The sequence below is a fragment of the Danio rerio genome, chromosome 15 (assembly GCF_052040795.2).
Source record: "Danio rerio strain M-AB ecotype USA chromosome 15, GRCz13ab, whole genome shotgun sequence".
In the NCBI taxonomy this organism is placed as follows: Eukaryota; Metazoa; Chordata; class Actinopteri; order Cypriniformes; family Danionidae; genus Danio; species Danio rerio.
In genome coordinates this window covers 22,869,798-22,888,903 of record NC_141035.1, presented here as the reverse complement: position 1 = coordinate 22,888,903, position 19,106 = coordinate 22,869,798, and the positions used below count along the sequence as shown (strand labels likewise).

The window sequence follows — 19,106 nt, the reverse complement described above, 5'->3', positions numbered from 1 at the left end:
CAATGTGCCAAAAGATTTTAAAATGTAATTAGTAAGCGCAATCTCTCTTTTTTACATACACTCTATGAAATATTGGTAAACATATCAATAAATATGAATAAAAACATTTTAAATGTGGCTTGCGTCTGTGTGAAGTAATGTTGTCAAATTACAACATGCCGAGCCTTACTCATATTTGATTTTATGACATTCTCCCACTCTCAAAGACTGCAGGCTTTAAATTAGATGAAATGCTCAGGAACCACAAAAACACAGTCTGACATGTGATGTCCATTGTAATGGACACAGGATCCGATGGTGTTAGGGCAAATGATGTAGTGACAACAACCACCAGCAGGGGGCTAAAAAGACGACGCTAACCAAACAATATCACTATCCTCTGCTGCCCTCTGTTGACAAAGTCAATACTAGGATTTGCTGACGTTGTTTTCCTTTAGTTAACACATATTGCTCTTCGTTCTCCTTAGGTCTTCATCACAGAGCTGGTGAAGAAACTTCACGGTTTGCAGAAACAAGAAGATCTCCACAACAATGGGATCGAACATCCTCAGCTTCACATCTTCCCGGAGCGCCAGGGCTCTTCTGACAGCGAGATACACTGAGCAGTCGTTCACAGCTCACTGTCAAGGCATCAGCAGCACATATTGTTGTTTTTGGTTTTGTATATGAACAGATCGACAAAAAAAAAAAAAAAAAAAAAACATAAATTATTTATGTAAAAACCTTGCTTAAAGATTAGAGTACAACACTGAGTTACTGACCACTGCACGGACCTAAGACAATGGTCATCATAATTTAGAAGTTTTTAATATGAATGAGTCTTAATTGTTAAATCAGTTGTACTTTTCCTTCAGTGAACAGGTGTATTGTTCTTTTAGGTAATTATTTATACTTGTGTAACCCATTTAAATGTAATATTCAAGTTTTAAGTTCCTTATTAAATATTGACACATAAAGGATTTTTTTTTGTCATTATGCTTGTATGTTATACAAGTTTTCCACAAATGGACCAAAGAGTAATATGGCAAGATTCTTTTGAGATATTGAGTTAAATATTTTACTGTCGTGTTGTTTATATCTGTTGTTGGATTTTGTAGGATGAAATTATTTTCCAGAAAAAAAGTTTTGCTAAATTTAACATGATTCATTAAAAATGATGGCTCAAGCTTTTGCCCAGTAGATATGAAAAACTTTCTGACAAAACCATGAGGTATTGTTATTATGTTTGCTGCTATATTATACTCAAGCTGATCAAATTTACTGCTTGTTTGAAGAAAATGACACTTTGTGAAGGATTTAAGTTTTTTCTTCTTCAGATCTGTATTTTTAGTTTGTGTAATGCACCGCTATGTTTGTTTGTACAGAGTTTCACGATATCTCGAATGCTTTTATTTACTGTTTTCAGTTAATTTGCTTGCAGTTAAAGGTTTTTGAAATCCGAGTTCCTGTGCACAACAAAGTTTTACCCATTGGACGAAAAGATTTTTTAAAAGATGAATATTTCAATTAAGCAAAAAGTAATAACAGGTTTTTATGTTTTTTTGTATCACTAATAATCAAGCAAACGAACACAGTAATAATGCTGTAAATAGCCTGTTATATCTTTGTGAAATAAAATAATAACAATACATCCTCTGAATGTCTTCACTTCATTCTTGTTAGTAATGATAATGTATGTTTACTAACACATCAATGTAAGCAGCTGTTTAAATTTCTAACATTCATCTACATTCATTTTACACACATTCATTCATTCATTCATTTATTCATTTCCTTCGGCCTGGTCCCTTTACTCATTTAATATTGCATTTACAAAATTAATGCAGGATAATAATGTGTAAGTATCAATCAATTTAAATATGGGGAATCAGCATTGTTTCAGGATAAAAAAGTAAGCATGAGTGTAACAAAGTTTAAGCTGTCATTTTTTTTAAACAGCAGAGGGCAGCAACACATTTATGCATGTCAAATCTATTTTGAGCTATTTTGGTTACACAAGCTATTGTGTATGTTATTGCATAACATGAATGTCTGATACACAAACAATTTGATCTAAAAGATAGAAATAGTTAGAAGATATTTTCAGTATTCATCTTTCAAAAACAACTAGACAACCACTCAAGCAGCAAAGTTGTTTGTTGAAAAAAAAACACCATTCGTGAGTTTAAACTCTGTGCAAAGTTAATATATATTGTAAATGAAAGTACAAAATTGATAAATTGACACTGCATATTAGTAGAAAAGACAAATGAATATACCAAAACGGAAAAAGAAAAACAATTATATTAATATTTAATAATAATTTCTCATGTATATGAATACACTGTCAAACCCAACAGTCAACTTTATCAAATGAAATGAGTGTATTTAACTCAAGATTTACTGAAAGTTAATTCTACTCATTTGAAAAGAGTTTTGAACTCAGTGTTGAAGGTAATGAGTTAATTAAATACCTCATTCCTTCAACTTTGGATTAAGTTCACAGTACTCATATAGATTAGCTTTTAATTCATATGGTTTGTTGCAATTGGTTTCCTCAAACAGTTTGAGTTGCCTTAACTTATCAGGTTTTACAGTACACAGTTGGTTTGAGTTCTCTATCTTTACTGGGTTTTACTGTGCTCAGATTGCTTCATTTACTCATATGGATTAAGTTCACAGTACTCATTGGGATTAGTTTTTGAACTTAAATAGTTTGTTGCAATCAGTTTCTTCAAACGGTTTGAGTTACCTTAACTTTTGGGGTTTTACAGTGTATTAATAGACTATATGACAATACCTTTACCATTGATAATAAAAAAATAATAATAATAATAATAATGACAAAAACACAACAGAATCAGTTGGTCGAATTATTTCAAACAGCGATGTCATGCCTGTTCCCATGACGTGAACAACATAAATAGCCCTCATTACCACAGTGGTGATCAAAGCCTCTATGGATCCGTGGGTCTAATACAATGCTGAGTCTCGCTGTAAGAAAACAAAGCAAACCACCCCTCGCCGAGCTGCGCAGGTGCACTCGTTGACCCGGGCACAGCAACCCCGACATATCTGCCCTGCTTATTTCAACCCACAGTTGGGAAAACACCTTCAGATGTGTTGTAGGCCTGAGAGGAGGACTAGCATCAACAAACAAGGCCGAGACAAAAGACAGAAGACTCAGGACAGAGAACTCACTTCCCTCACGCCAAACACCAGCGCTGACCAAAAGCCATAAACACGAATAATTGCGAGTGTAGGATAAATCAAGATAAGCTTACATGGTTTTTATAACATGTAGCACCTGTTACATAGACTAGTTCAGTCCAGAATTTGTAGTTAATTTACTTACCCTCGGGTCTATGAAATAAACCAACTGACCTGTGTAAGCAGTCCATAAACTTCTGGGCCCCAAGCTAAATTTGTAAGGAGTCAACTGTTGGTCCATTCTAAACTTTTTTAAAAATCCTTTCAGGAAGGGATGCTTAAACTTTGGCTAATAAAGGGCCAAAAACCAAACTTGATTGAGAATGGTGGGCTGAAGGTACACACCATGAAGCTTCTTTGGTAATTTTCTAATGTTTTATTATTCAACAATAAATAGAAAAATTACTTTATTCGTATTAATATTGTTTTTTACATTTTATAATGAACTTATAATAAAAACATACAAACACTTTAACACCACGGTGTTCAATGCCACATAAGTCAAGCTGCACTGCCTTGTGTATTAACCTCTATCTTCAAGCGACAGCATTTACATATTTAAAAATCTCATTTTAGATTTTTTTTTGTTTTGTTTTTTTTTGGCTCAACATTTAAACAAACAAATAAACAAAAGGTTAAATTAGAAAATCATAGGTTACCATAAGCAAACTTTGGCCCGCAGGCCCTATTTTGGTCATCTCTGACTTAAAGGTATAGTTAACCCAAAAAGGAAAAAAAAAAAGATATAGCAGAAGAAGATATTTTGAAGAAGCTGATAACATGTAATAGTAGAAAAAACAAATATGGAAGTCAATACATACACATTTTCAGCTTTCTTTAAAATATTTTCCTCTGTGTTTTACCAAAAGAACGAAAGCAGGTTTGGAACAAGTTAAGGGTTAGTAAATGATGACAAAATTTTCAGTTATGGCTGAACAATCACTTTAAGACTAAAATAAATAGTAGAAAATTGATGAAAGAATTAAGTTTATTGCTGCTCATTGCTATTTTTACAACAACAACAACAACAACAACAACAACAACAACTGATATAATACAATATTATGTGGCTTTTGGTTGTAATTTTCCATCAATGCTGCAATCAAATTAAAGGATTAGTTTACCCAAAAACAACAATTCTGTTATTAATCACACCTTCTCATGTTATCCCCATTCCCAGAAACTTTTACTCATTTTCGGAACACAAATTAAGATATTTTAGATGACAGATATAGAGAGCGCCTCATCCTAGACAGCAATGGTCCAGAGAAGTTCTAAAAGTCCAGAAACGGAGCCAAAAACTTTGTCGAAACATTATATCTGACATTAGTCGTTCAACTGTAATCAAACAAAGCTCCAAGGATCACTTTTGCGTGATTGAAAAATCCCCAAAACTGTGTTCACCAACAGTACTGCCTATCCTGCATCAGGTAGGGGTGCATGTTAACTAAGAGCAGGTGGAATCCAGGTAGCAAAGAATTCTTGCCCAGATTTGGCGTAAACGGCATGTTCAGCATGGCCCTGGTTTGACAGAGGTGGCACCGTCTTTAAGGCAGCACACAATGCTTGCGCCAGTTGTACATTGTAGCATGTGTACATTGTGGCCCATATGGTAATAATTGATATGAAGGCCATGAAAGTTTGGCCTATCTTGACCCACAGTTATAATACGTTTTATTATTTTTGCTTCAAGAAAAGTTCAATGATTCATGGGTTAATAGTTATTAACTTGGCTAAGACTTGGCACAGATACAGTTCATGTTTGGCCACTGTCTGAAAGCCAGACTTGGTCCAGTCATGTACCGTAACTCACTGCGGCATGTAGGCCAAGCAAAAGCTGATTGAGTGGGTCAGAGCTGGACCAGAGAAATTGATATGTGGGCCATTTAAGTTTGGCCTGTATTGACACACATTTAAAATACATTTTATTATTTTCGCTTCGAGAAAAAGCACGCCTAAAGCACAAAGATTCATGGGTTCAATTTCATTGCAGTCATGACACACCAACATACTGTATCTGGGCCATTTCAGGCTCAGTTATGGGTTATTAACTTATTTAATACTTGGCCCCATTATGGTCCATGTTTGGGCCTTGTCTGAAAGCCAGACTTGGTCAAGTCATGTACCGTAATTCACTGCGTCATGTGGGCCAAGCAAAAGCTGATTGTGTGTGCTAGAGCTGAGCCAGAGATGTTTTGCTACGTGGTAAGTGTTGCCATTAGAGTCAGCAGTGCAACATGCAATCATCCTACCCATAGTAAACATGCACGCTGATCTGACAGAAGACAAGGGCAAACAAAGTCATATTTGCAGTTTTATTCTGTGCATAAAAGTGTTCTTGGAGCTTCGTATGATTACAGTTAAACTACCAAAGTCTCATATTTTGACAATGTTTTAAATTCCTTTTCTGGACTTTGAATGTCTAGTGATCATTGCTGTCTGTGTAGGGTAAAGAGCTCTAGGATTTCACTTAAAATGTCTTAATTTGTATTCCAAAAATGAACGAAGCCATTTGGTAAACTAACTCTTTAAGATCATAACCACTGGATTTAATTTTGTTTTGCCTGCATATGACCACCAAAATGCTATTATTCGTTGACTTAAAACCATGAGTACCATGGTTTTAGCTAAAACAAATTCTTCAACAATGTTCAACTCCAGCAAAACATCTCATCTGGATGACCTGAGGGTGAGTAAACTTACACAGTAAACTATGCATGATGACAAACCTTCTTCTTCTTGGTTCCTACTGCTGGTAAGACTTTCTCCAGCAAGTGGATGCAATGAGGCCAGTTTTGTTGTCAATTCCTTTGATGCATGACATTCAGTCCATGCCAGTCTATAACAAAAAAACACTGCATCACATCCACGCCTCTGTGAGTAATTAGAGGAGTCATAGTGCCACTGCCCATGATCCCAGAGGCCCAAGTGGTGGTGGGGGAAGCTCAGAGCTGGTGGAAAGGAAAGGGGATGGCCGGCTTCCTGAGGAAAAAGCATCGTCTTATGCGCTCCAAAACAACTCAGGAAGTGACCACAGCTAGTCCCGGGCTTCAGACGCGCATTCAGTTGGACGACATCACATGTATGGTCAGTTGCTCTCTGAATCGGACACTTACTGCCTGACAAACCAACACAAAAACACACACAGATATAAAGCCGCTGGGACACTGGGATGTCCCTGCTCTGAGACTTTTAGGGATTTACCATCGCTTTGCTGCCAAACAAGGTAAGGGGAATGTTTTTTGCTTTGACAGTTCTTTCAAACATTTGACTGGTTAGAAAGCCTGTTGTGACATGTGGAGGACAGTTAAGTGCTTCAGTAGTGGTGGTTTTAATGTCATAAGTTTTACTTTCAGCTGTTCTTCTGTTATTTATTATGGCCAAAGAAGGTTATTCAGATGTTTTGATGAGCTGAGGGGATGCTGTATTGGTCAAGGATATACACAACCTCCATGCTTATTTGAGCCTGCACATTATGTAAACACTTGTGTGAACACTTTTAATTAAAACTGGAAAGGTGTTTTAATCTTAAAATATAAATATGTCTTTTCTAAATACATTTTTCATAAACATTTATTCAAATGTGTGAATTATTGATTATTATTATAATTCTGCTTGTCATTCTGTGGACTATAGGTTTGCAACACCTGTCAACTAGAAGTCATGGAGTTTTAGTAGACTGTCTGCTTAATATATACATTTTAACTTGATGATCCTTAAACGTACATTGTTTACATTTGCTTTACGTTTTAAATTCTTCCTAACCTCTAAGAATCTATAGAAGATTTGATTATGCCATGTCATTTGTACCATACTTGTAATATTCATTAACTTGAGGATGGATTCACCTCTTTGTAGATCTTGTAATTCTGACTTGTACACTGGGATTGTTCTAGGGTCTGTGACTTGTACTACTTGACTGCTATTGATACATTTGGCCACTATATATATATATAGCAATTGATAGCATTGCCATAACAATGCACAATTCAGCATCCAAGAATGTGAAAAGCTCAAAATAGAATGTTATGCACTGTCATTACTGTATTTTGGTACTTACAACATTACATAACTGCATCATAATATCTATCTTGCATTAAACCTAAGATGAATGGACATGGTAAGAAATATACATAACCTATAAGTCATGCAAACAATTTTACTTATTCTACTTACTCTAACTAAACTCATCAGTCATCTAACCCTGCTAAACCTAACCCTTTTTAAACTCAAGTCAAGTTGAGCTTTATTGTCATTCCTTTACATGTGTGGACATACAGTGGAACAAAATGCAGCGTCTAACAGAACCACGCTGCTACATAAATAAACATAATCATAAATATAAACACAACACTAGACGTAAGAGCTATTTTTAACCTATACATAACTGGCATACTGGAGCGGTATAGTCTAATTATAATAACTATGCATGCATTGTACTTATCTTTAAATTATACACATAACCTAAGCCAGACTATACAAGTACTTTCACTATTAGTTTCAAAATCTAATCAGACATACAGACTATAAATAACTTTACACAAAAATGCCAATTTACTCTGCTAACTCAAAACAAACTCTAACTCTAACCTAATCTTAACTTTAACCCTTTCATGACTATTAAATACTAATACCAGCAAAGTAGTCTTGTAATTATTAACCGTACTCTAATGCCATCACATATTCAGGTGATTGTACATAACTTTACAAGAAAATTTCAACCCTAACCTAGAATACTAACCTAACCAAAGCCACCCAACCCAATCTAATATTATACTAATGCTGACACCAACCCCAAGAGACCTACAAACCCTATTACAAACTTTACAAGAACTTGTTTTGATCTACGAAACCAAATCCAAATTTAGATTTTCCCTAAGCCTAGCCTAAAGATCCACTAATTCCATCATTACTCAACAGTCTGCAACTACTACAATTAGGGTCAGTTTATATGAACTTAACATAATTCCTAACAGTGGACCAACAATGATACTGATACAGTCAACAAATACTAAAAATGTAAAGTCACACTTTAAAATGTACATCCATATATTTCACTACAAACAAACTGCATTATCCTGACATTATGTAAATTTGAAAATGATCAACCACAGTTGTATTTATTTCAATGACACATGAATTGTTGTTTAATTTACTGTGATTTTTTTTTATTTTATTTTGTGTGTGTGTGTGTGTGTGTGTGTGTGTGTGTGTGTGTGTGTGTGTGTGTGTGTGTGTGTGTGTGTGTGTGTGTGTGTGTGTGTGTGCTCATTTTAAAGCATCTGTTTTTTTTTTCATTGTTGAGAGTATCACTCTCATCCAGTGGTGGAAAGTATACTGAAAAATTATTCTTAAGTTAAGTTACTATTTCTTACCTAAAAATGTAGTGCAAGTATAGTAAAAGTATCTGTTGTGAATATTACTCGAAGTACAAAGTACAAAGTAGACCTTTCAAAAGTACTCAAGAGTAATGAGTAGTGAGTATTAAGCTGTAAAAAGCTCATGCATTTACATTGCATTTAATTTGTGGATGTGTGTAAACGGAACATTCTGTAGTGCATTTAGGCATTGCCCAGCAGGCACTGGCACACAACGTCATAAGACATTAATATTAGGTTAGATTTAGGTTGTGACGTCTGGTAAACAAAATTCAATTCCTAGCCAGCATCTGAGGACAATCCTATTTTGATGTCCTATAACGATGTCAAATTAGTTCGATATTTGGTTGATTTTAGGTTGTGTTAGAAAGAGACAAAAATCCAACGTCAATACAACATCTCCAACCAACGTCATATTGATGCCAAATAATGACAGTTATTCGTCAAGTTTAGCAACCAAAACTTGTTCACATCTGATAGACGTCATAGTGGTAACGTTAACACAACGTCAAGCTGTAACATGATTAGATGTTGATATTTGGTTGATTTTAGGTTGGACGTTGTACATTAACATCAGCCTGACATTTGTTCTGATGTTAACCTGATTTTCATTTCCAAACTAAATGTAACGTTCCCACAGCGTTGGAATACAATGTCAATCTTTAGTCATGTTGACTTCTTGTGTCTGCTGGGTGTTTAAGGCCATTTCGGTCATCATACTCGTCTGTCATCTTCTCATCTGTAACATGCATCTAAACAGTCTCTGGGTCAATGCGTGTGTTAAGATTTTGGACATCTTTTTGGACACATTTAATGCTTCCAAACAGTTTGCTGCAATTATAAACACTGTCCATGTCTTGAGGTTGTTAATTATGATGCGATTTTCCTTCTATGCGTGATTTGATTGGACAAAAATCACAGGACGGATTTTTCTAATCTCCATAGACAAGGAAAAATAAAGTAGTGACTGCAGGTTGAAGGAAAGTAGTGGAGTAAAAGTACCAATACTACACTAATAATGTACTCGAGGAAAAATAAAAGTACACACTTTGGACTACTTAGTAAATTACAATATCTGAGAAAAACTACTTAATTACAGTCATTTGAGTGTTTGAAATTTGTTACTTTATACCACTGCTCTTATTTGAGTAATGTCCACTTCACAAGTGAATATATTATTGGACTTTTACACTATTTGTTCTCAACAGGGGACAGAAGTCCACTAGGGGGCCTCTGCAAACTTCCAGAGGGGCTCAATATGTATTACAAATATTATTTACAAAAAAGTGATATAATAACATAATGTATAGGCTGCATCAAATTGCAAAACAATCTTTCTGCAATCTTTTATATTTATTTTTATTGTAACAGATAACCTAAAGGTACATATCAGCTGAAATATGAGAGCTGTTAAAATATTGACTTGAATAAAGGTGTCTTGGAGTCTTCATATACATGGCTCCATCAGAACAGAACTAATTTGGTTAATTATTCTGAGCATTTTTCGTGTGTACACACAATATAGTACACAATAAAACCATAGATTTATTCAACATGTGTGTGAGAAGAACACCTGCACCAAGAGCAAACAACCACCACCGATGACAGGCGACAAGCAGTGGTAACCATAAAACCTTGAGAAACAAGTCGCTCCATAATCAATCCTTCCTCACATGTTGAGTGATGTCTTCCACAAAACTACACAAAATTAGCTTCGACCTGACCCGCTTAATGTAAAAGGTTACACTTGTGACGTTCATCCAGTCCGTTGCCTGTCTGCTGATGCCCATGCTAGCGGAACGGGTCAGGATGTGCTACCAGCTAAAACGGGCGCTATAAAGGATGACCCACAGTTCCTCTGCTGGCATGGAGGTGTCAGGGAGGCTGTGTCCGATTGCTGGATGCTGTTTTAGTGGTGTGACATGGAGATCCAGAGGGCTTTTCCTGTGGTCTGGATGGAGCTGTGCTGCAGGATGCAGGCAGGCTATGATTGGATCGTCCCAGCTGACCCTTCACTGAGGTGCCAGCCAGAGCTTGCATAATAGTGCTGACAAACAGGGATGTGTGTAGCAGGAGAGGGGGGTTTTACTGTATTTACAGTACACTGTAAAATTATCTGTCAATTAACAGTGTCCGTATTTTGTGTTTTTGTCTATTTATGGTTGTGAATTGCATTATGAGATGTTGATCTCTGCTCTGTCTACTTTTGAAAATTCCACTCTGGAAGTTAACAAAGTTACTTTTATTGACATTTTAGTCGCTTGAAATAATATAGTGGATAAGAAATGGTAAAAAAAAATAATGAATCTGTAAAATAACAGAACATGTCCTGGCTGTTCATTACAAGGTTTTTGCAGCATAAAATACTTACTTTAAACTATAAAAAATGTATATAAAATCACTTTTTAAGGTTAAAAGTCTTAAGAAGAAAGATCAAGGTCTCATATTGTGATTCAAATGCATAAATAATAAAAAATAATAATAAAATAGAAAAATAATAAATCATAGATGAAGGAGAATAACTATAAGCAACTAAATGTTTTGACTGTTCACTTATAAAAAGTTGACTCAACTTAAAATTCTGTCAACTTGCTGCAGAGGTTTTTAGTTGACTTTAATGCAGTTTTAAGTTTAGTAGTGTAGTACTTGGATTAAAACTTGAGCCAACTTAAAGAAGCTGTGCGGCAAGTTGCCATACAATTTTGATTCACCTTTTTTTTACAGTGACTGTTGTGAAAAATGCACTGGTGTTTGTATATTAGAAAGGAGGCCTGTAATTGTCATTTACTAGCAAGCAAATGAGCAAATAATTATCTAAATATAATAAAAAATATATGAACATAAAAACATTATACTAATTTAACATTGGTTATTGAAACAAACAAACAAACGAACAGCTACACTGTAAAAAATGCATGGTTCCACACAATTGATTTGAGTTGGGATAACATGAAGGAATTAAGCTAACTTATCAGTTTTTACAAATTTAAGTTGATCCCCCCAAAAAATACAAAGAATTGTTTTGTCTCACTTTTTTTTACACTCAGTTTGAACAAACAGCAAGCGTATTTTTTTGAGTGTATGCCAGAATAAAGGGTGTCGCGGTGACACGGTGGGTTGCACTGTCGCCTCACAGCAAGGTAGTCCCAGGATTGAGCCCTGGCTAGGTCAGTTGGAATTTCTGTGTGGAGTTAGCATGTTCTCCTTCTGTTGGCAGCGTGGGTTACCTCAGGGTGCACTGGTTTCCCCCACAAGTACAAAGACAGGTGATTTGGGTAAGCTAAATTGTCTGTAGTGTATGTGTGTCTGTCCTGGTCCTTCAGGTTGGGGGTTGAGCATTGGTCCAAAAACCCACCTTGTAAAAATTAGATGTTACAAAGCACCAACTGTGTTGGCTGTGTTGATAAAAACAGCCATGTCAGTAAGAAAGTAAATCAGAATAAAGATCAACAAACTCAAATAATTTGTATTCAATGATTTCTTAAATATTTCTAAAAATGTAAAAGAAAAATATTAACATAGAATAATACACAACACAGAGTAAAAATATAACATATTTTACACATATTTATTACAAAACGCAACTGTCAACCAAATGAAATGAGTGTAGTTAACTCCTGGTTTACTGAAAGTTAATCCTACTCATTTGAAAAGAGTTTTGAACAAGTGTTGAAGGTAATGAGTTAATTAAATATCTCATTACTTCAACTTAAATGGATTAAGTTCACAGTACTCATATAGATTATTTTAACTCAAATAGTTTGTAGCGATCGGTTTCCTCAAACGGTTTGAATTGCCTTAACTTATCGGGTTTTACAGTACTCAGTTAGTTTGAGTTCTCTTCATTTGCTGGGTTTTACTGTGCTCAGATTGATTCATTTACTCAAATAGATTAAGATACAAATACTCATTAGGATTAGTTTTTGAACTTAAATGGTTTGTTGCAATCGGTTTCCTCAAATGGTTTGAGATACTAACTTTTTGGGTTTAACAAAAATAACTTTATCAATGTTTTTTTTTATACATAAAGGAAAAATAAATATTGACATATGTTTTAGAAAGGCAGTCCATCAGAAGTTGACTGTTTTGACTGATTCATTATTATTGGTCCTATGTCCTTGACATTGCAGTCCACAAGCCATAAAACCATTTTACAGAATCCCTCTGACCACCAAACTAAATATTAGTATACGAGAACACATTGAATAAAGCGTGGGCCACATTGTCCCTCTGAACCACTTGGGCTGTTTGGAAATATTTGAAATGATGCCAAGGTGAACGTCAACAGCCGAGCAGAAGCAAAGGATGCTCCAGCAAACACACACAACAATGACAAAGTTAATGTTATGCGGTACTATTTCCTGCTCCTCAGGTCAAGAATTCAGAGCAGTTTTGAGCTCGTCTTCATATGGTCCCTCTTTATTCAGTGCTGGACTCAGATGTGACGCCAATTGCGGTTTCCTGATGCGCTTTCTGCCCCTTGAAAATCAACAGGAATGAATATGTGATGTCCTTGTTCGGTTTCAATGTGTCTTATAATGGGTTTAGCAGCGAGGTCAAGGTGGACATGGGAAAGTGTGTCCGGAAGATAAGCAAGTAGCTGCAAAAGCAAAAAAAGAAAACTAATGCTTGAACTCTGAACTCTGTAAGGCCGGAATGTACAGTTTTTGTGATGGAGACAAAGCGGTCAATGATCTTGTGTGTTCAAAACAATGATAAATAAGGCAAGAATACTTTTCGGCTCCTCATAAAGTATTGTCTTTTTGTCTTATGTGAAGAAGCATATAAAAAGGATTTTTAACTATTCTTTTTTTGCACTTTCTTTAATTTTGTCTGTTACTTTTTAATATTAAATAGATTTTTTAAAGATTTTGTTTTCTCCTACGCTTCATATTTCCTAATTTATCCACTTCATCATCAGTTTTTTATATTAATCATTATGAAAGTTTTTACAGCGGATTATGTTCATATTTGTCTACATAAATTACATCTAGTACACAACTTAATACTAACTACAGTGTAAAAAATATTTAAGAAATAGTTTCTTTTTGATGTGGAAAATCTTACTCGACCGTTTAACAAAGTGAATTTTTTTGACATTTTAGTAGTTTGAAATAATAGATTGTATAAGAAACAATATATATAGAGTACAGGACAGTAAGGTCTGACTTTGCTCAGACAAAAGTCTTGTCACTTAACATAAATAATGTAGAATATAGAATATAAAGTCATGGTGCAGTGGAAAAAGAATTAATATTGTGTATGACTCCCATGAGCTTGGGCGACTGCATCCATACATCTCTGCAATGACTCAAATAACTTTTAATAAATCATCTGGAATGACAAAGAAAGCGTTCATCAAGATTCTTGGAATTAATCTTCAATGCCTCCAATTTCATATTACCCCAGACATGCTCAATAATGTTCATGACTGGTGATTGGGCTGGCCAATCCTGGAGCACCTTGCCCTTCTTTGCTTTCAGGATCTTTGATGTAGAGGCTGAAGTATGAGAAGTGCAATCCTGCTGTAGAATTTGCTCTCTCCTGTGGTTTGTAATGTAATGGGCAGCACAAATGTCTTGATACCTCAGGGTGTTGATGTTGCCATCCTCTCAGCAGATCTCTCACACGCCCCCACATTAAATGTAAGCCCAAACCATGATTGTAAAGATGAATTCCTTTACTTAAGTTGACTGATTTCTGTGAGAATCTTGGGTCCATGCAGGTTCCAGTAGGTCTTTTGCAGTATTTGTGATGATTGGGAGGCAGTTCAACAGATGATTCATTAGACAAATCTACCTTCCGCCTTTTTTCCAAATGATCAACTAGAAGTCAAATTATTATTTGTTGCTCTTACAACTGGGATTGACGACAAGACTTTTGTCAGGTAGTGTACAAAAAGAGAAAATGTACTGCCAAGAAAGATCAAGGTCCAATAATGCAATTCAAAAGCATAAAAAATCTAAAATAAAATAAAATACATGAATCATAAAATACAGAAAAAATACTAATTTTATGGATATTTAAGTTTTAAAAGGTATTTTTTGTTTTTTCTTTCTAGTATGTTCTAGAGTGATGAAAAGATATTCCCAAAATCCCCTCTCTAATATGTAAAAAAAGAAAAACTAAATTAAGAATTTTAAACCTAAATACATCCAATAGTCATATTTTTGTGTTAGAAATGTATGGAAATTAGAGCAGATTTAATTCAACAGTGCCTCATTTGCATCATTTTTTGTAAACATGTAATACAAAAAAAGTTACATTTGTTTATGTAATCAATCAACTAGCTGAGCTTGGTGGTGGTGAATATATATATATATATATATATATATATATATATATATATATATATATATATATATATATATATATATATATATATATATATATATATATATATATATATATATTATTTATTTATTTATTTATTTTTTTACCTTATTCACCTGCAGTGACTTTTACTAAGTTGTTGACCTCTATGGCTGTCCCAGGGGCTCATGGGAGGCGTGACATCCATAGCAGTCCTTTGTTTATGCATCAGCGAAGAAGCTTTTCTCTAATGTTTATCAGTTTGTTGAAGGAAACAGATTTCATAATACTAGTATGGCCTGCCAAGATGCCTAAGAAGTGTTTGGAGAAGCTTGCGCTCGTCCATCACGCCTGCTTTCTTTAATATAGGCCTTGTTCAGTTGCAGTGTGCCCTCCATGACGCACTCCAGAGAAATCTCTATTGTTTAGACTGGTTTAGACCAAATGATATGCATTTATCTGACTTCCCCTTGGCACGTGTACAGCCTGATTGTTTTGTTAAATAAAAAAAGATTTAACTGGTGGGCAAATATATGAGCTGTGAGATCAAGGATCAATTTTAATGGCTCATTACATAAACCACTTAATAATTCACAATATTATTATTTTATTTTGTCATTTTTTTAAAGAATACTTTGAATACGTAAATATTAATTGTTAGCAAATGTTCAATTTTTTATTTTATTTAATTATAAATACATTTTGTAATTTAAATTCAATAAAAAATTGTATTACATTTTATGTATATATGATATATATTCTATTTTTTATTTATAAATATAAAATATGTTTTTGTTGTTTAAATTAAATATCAATTTTATTACATTTTATGTATATATATATATATATATATATATATATATATATATATATATATATTCAATTTTTATTTATTTATAATTATAAAATATAGTTTTGTTGTTTTAAATTTTATTTAAATTTAGTTACATTTTATGAAGATATATAATATATTTTCAGCTCTTTTTTTATATTTTTATATTTATATTTAATATTATACCATATTTTATTTAACTTTTTTATTTGATCATATTGTATTTTATTTGATAATATTTTATTTTATTTATTGTTTTTTTGTTTTATTTAATTTTATTCTATTTTTATTTATTTATGAATATAAAATATGTTTTTGTTGTTTAAATTAAGTTACATTTTATGTATATATAATATATTTTTAATCCTTTATTCTTTTAGGTTTTTGTACTTTATTTTATTTTTTATTTAACTTTTTTTTTTTGCCCCTATGTTTCTGCAGCTGTCTGTCAATCTCTCTAGGACCAACCCACAAAAGTAAAAGTCCCGGAGAGCTGTGAACTGTTGTGTTGAGCTGCTGAGCTTGTCACTTGCACTGAGCGCTGGTTTACACTGGTGAAGGCAAACATAAGTGTGACGTTACTCGTGTTGAATTAATATCGCATTATTTAATTCAAATACACATTTCTATTCGTTCCTGTCATGGAGGCAATTCGACATGGACTCCGTAAGTTCGATTTCCCTTTTGTATCTTAAGTTGCTAACTTTCACCGGTGTTCTGCAGCGTTTAATTAGCTGTCATGTCATGTGTAACCATGTTAACCTTGGTGAGGACTTAAAATTGTATTGTTTGTACTGTTTATATCGTTGGATGCGATTAAAATTGTGGTAAATGGCTGTAATATGGTAATATTATATCACAAAGTGGTGTAATGTTTCTTTTAAATAAATCAAGCGAAAAGAAGTTCGTTAATGGGCACAACTCATTCAAATATATCATTTATTAGTTTTCCTTAACAAAAGTTTTACCTCACATAAAACATAAAAACACGATTATTACATGGTAACCACAGTTTAAACGTAGTTTTGCTACACTGTGGTTATACAAATGTTAATCAATCAAGTTACTATAGTTTTACTATAAGAAAGCCATTGTTCATTTTCAACAACAGTTTTTAAGTAACTCTCCTATATTAGCTCACTTAAAATGAATGCAGTGCTAATTTACAAGTATTGTCCTCTCTCTCCTTCAATCCAATCCTCATTTACACATCTTTTTTTTAAAACTTCATCTTATAAAAATGCAAAAAAAGCAGATGAGCTGAAAACTTAAAACTAGCTGACTTAATACATTCTCCATCCTGCTTATTAAGTAAAATATTTATCCTTCCTGTTATAAAAAAGAAGAATATCAGAATCTTATAAGGTCATCTAGCATTGTTCTACTGGTGAACAGTTAAAGATTTACTCTTGGGAGAAAGATTATATGTCCTGGAAAGGCACAAGCCTTTATAGCAGGGCATATTCCAATGTCAAGATCGTTGACCAAGATTTGCTGGTTGCGTCAAAAAAACGTAATCTGACCTTGTGGTGCCCATATAATGCTTCGCTTGTTTGAGCACATCAGTAATCTAGTGGTGATGAATGATGGCATAAGGGTCCCTTTTAACATTTCCATCATTAATTGAATCAGGTGACATGCATATCTATCTATCTATCTATCTATCTATCTATCTATCTATCTATCTATCTATCTATCCATCTATCCATCTATCCATCTATCCATCTATCCATCCATCCATCCATCCATCCATCCATCCATCCTTCTTTCTTTCTTTCTTTCTTTCTAGCTAACTGAAAAGTATAGTGCTGCAAATGTCTACCTTGTACATTCAAACAGATTTTTTTTTTAGTAAAATAAAACACAATCAGTTTTTTTTTAATTGCACTGGACCTGTTTGAGACCATGTGTTTGCATTACCCCATGACTTCAGGAGCTCTGAAACTTCACCTTGGGGAAAGTCATATGGAGGTTGTCTTTGGCTCGTTTTAACATTCCAGTGCTTTTTCTTTAACCAGAGTGCTTTCTTGAAACCCAAAGCTATAACAGAAGCATATTAATACCAGTCCTTCCTCCCTCTGTTTCACTGTAACTCATTGCCCAGCCCTAAGAGACAAGACGACTCTAGACTTTGAACTCTGCTGGCAAATAGGTCTGTGGTTCCTCTTTATTTTGAAATGTAGGCGCTGATGTGGAGAATTATGGTGGGAATAGAAGGAGACAAAGCTGATGAATATTACATTTCACAAGATTTTTGTATTTTGTCATCATCAAAAATATTTGACACTAAACAAAAGTGCTAATGACAATTTTACTGAAAGAAGATCTGCTTTTAATTGGTTAACTGTTACCAAAACCATATAGTGGTTTAACTTTTCATTATATATCATTATGCTTACCACATAATATAACTGTACTTTCTGGTTAGTGTCAAAGATGGCTTATGGGTGATGCCAAAATATCAAAATCTTGTGAAATCTAGGATTCATCAGCTTAGTCTCTCTCTATTTGCACAATTCTCCACATCAACACCTACAGTATATTTCACAATACCAGCAAAAACTGCTAATCCTAACAAATATGAGTTTTAAAGCTAGTGAAAAGTCAGCAATAAAACAACAACAAATGACAGAAACAATGATTAATCAAATGCAAAACACCATTATGTGGTTTACTATAATAGAATCCACGATAAAGCTACAGAAGTTAATTAGTCAGCAGTGATATTCTCTTTCCTTTTTGTTTGAATAACGTTAAATACACCACGAGAATCAGAATTAGCATGCAGAGAACAGCATCATCACACACATCCCGATTTCTTTTTTAGCTGTTAACATCCACTCAAGACATTAATCAACTTAATCATAATCAACCCTAAAGGATAGGCCTGAATTGATCATCATTATATTGACTTGTCGTTCAACATATGGAAATTTGCTTGAGCATTTTTAAGTGATGCATTATATCGCAACTGACTTCATTCATTCATTTTCCTTCAGCTTAGTCCCTTAGTCCCTTTTCACCAGGGGTACCACAGCGAAATGAACCGCCAACTTTTCCAGCATATGTTTTACACAGCGGATGCCCTTCCAGCTGCAACCTAGTACTGGGAAACATCCAAACCCACTCATTTACATACATACGCTACGGCCAGTTTAGCTTATTCAATTCACCTGTAGTGCAGGTCTTTGGACTGTGGGGGAAACCAGAGCATCCCACGCCAATACCCACACGAACACAAGGCGAATATGCAAATGAACATCCAGCAACCTTCTTGCTGTGGGCTGACAGTGCTAACCACTGAGCCACAGTGTTGCCCTACAACTGATTTCTTTGAATAATTAAACAGTTAATACATTTCACTTTAGTATTGTTTTAAAAACAGTATTTAAACA

At 34.2% G+C, this 19,106-nt stretch overlaps 3 protein-coding genes across 6 annotated transcripts in view; 2 read left to right on the top strand and 1 right to left on the bottom strand.

Moving 5' to 3' along the window:
• Window positions 1–1,630, top strand: part of ppp1r14ab (protein phosphatase 1, regulatory (inhibitor) subunit 14Ab) — a 28,798-nt gene extending 27,168 nt beyond the window's left edge. For both annotated transcript variants that reach the window (NM_200810.1, XM_087282575.1), the window contains 1 exon segment: window positions 468–1,630. In NM_200810.1, coding sequence (NP_957104.1) covers window positions 468–602 — 135 coding nt within the window. In that variant the 3' untranslated portion in view covers window positions 603–1,630.
• The window catches only part of LOC147833651 (uncharacterized), a 734,785-nt gene that overhangs the window by 573,353 nt on the left and 142,326 nt on the right, over window positions 1–19,106 (bottom strand). The window lies entirely within an intron of this gene.
• Window positions 6,242–19,106, top strand: part of exoc3l2b (exocyst complex component 3-like 2b) — a 63,554-nt gene continuing 50,689 nt past the window's right edge. For 2 of the 3 annotated variants that reach the window (XR_015509356.1, XM_087284075.1), the window contains exon 1: window positions 6,242–6,415. Coding sequence is in view for 1 of the 3 variants with exons in the window: in XM_087284075.1 (XP_087140201.1) it covers window positions 6,270–6,415 (146 nt within the window). In the remaining 2 variants the exon portion in view is untranslated. Of the gene's footprint in view, window positions 6,416–16,238; window positions 16,378–19,106 lie in introns of those variants that run through there. The other variant, XM_087284076.1, reaches the window with a different exon arrangement.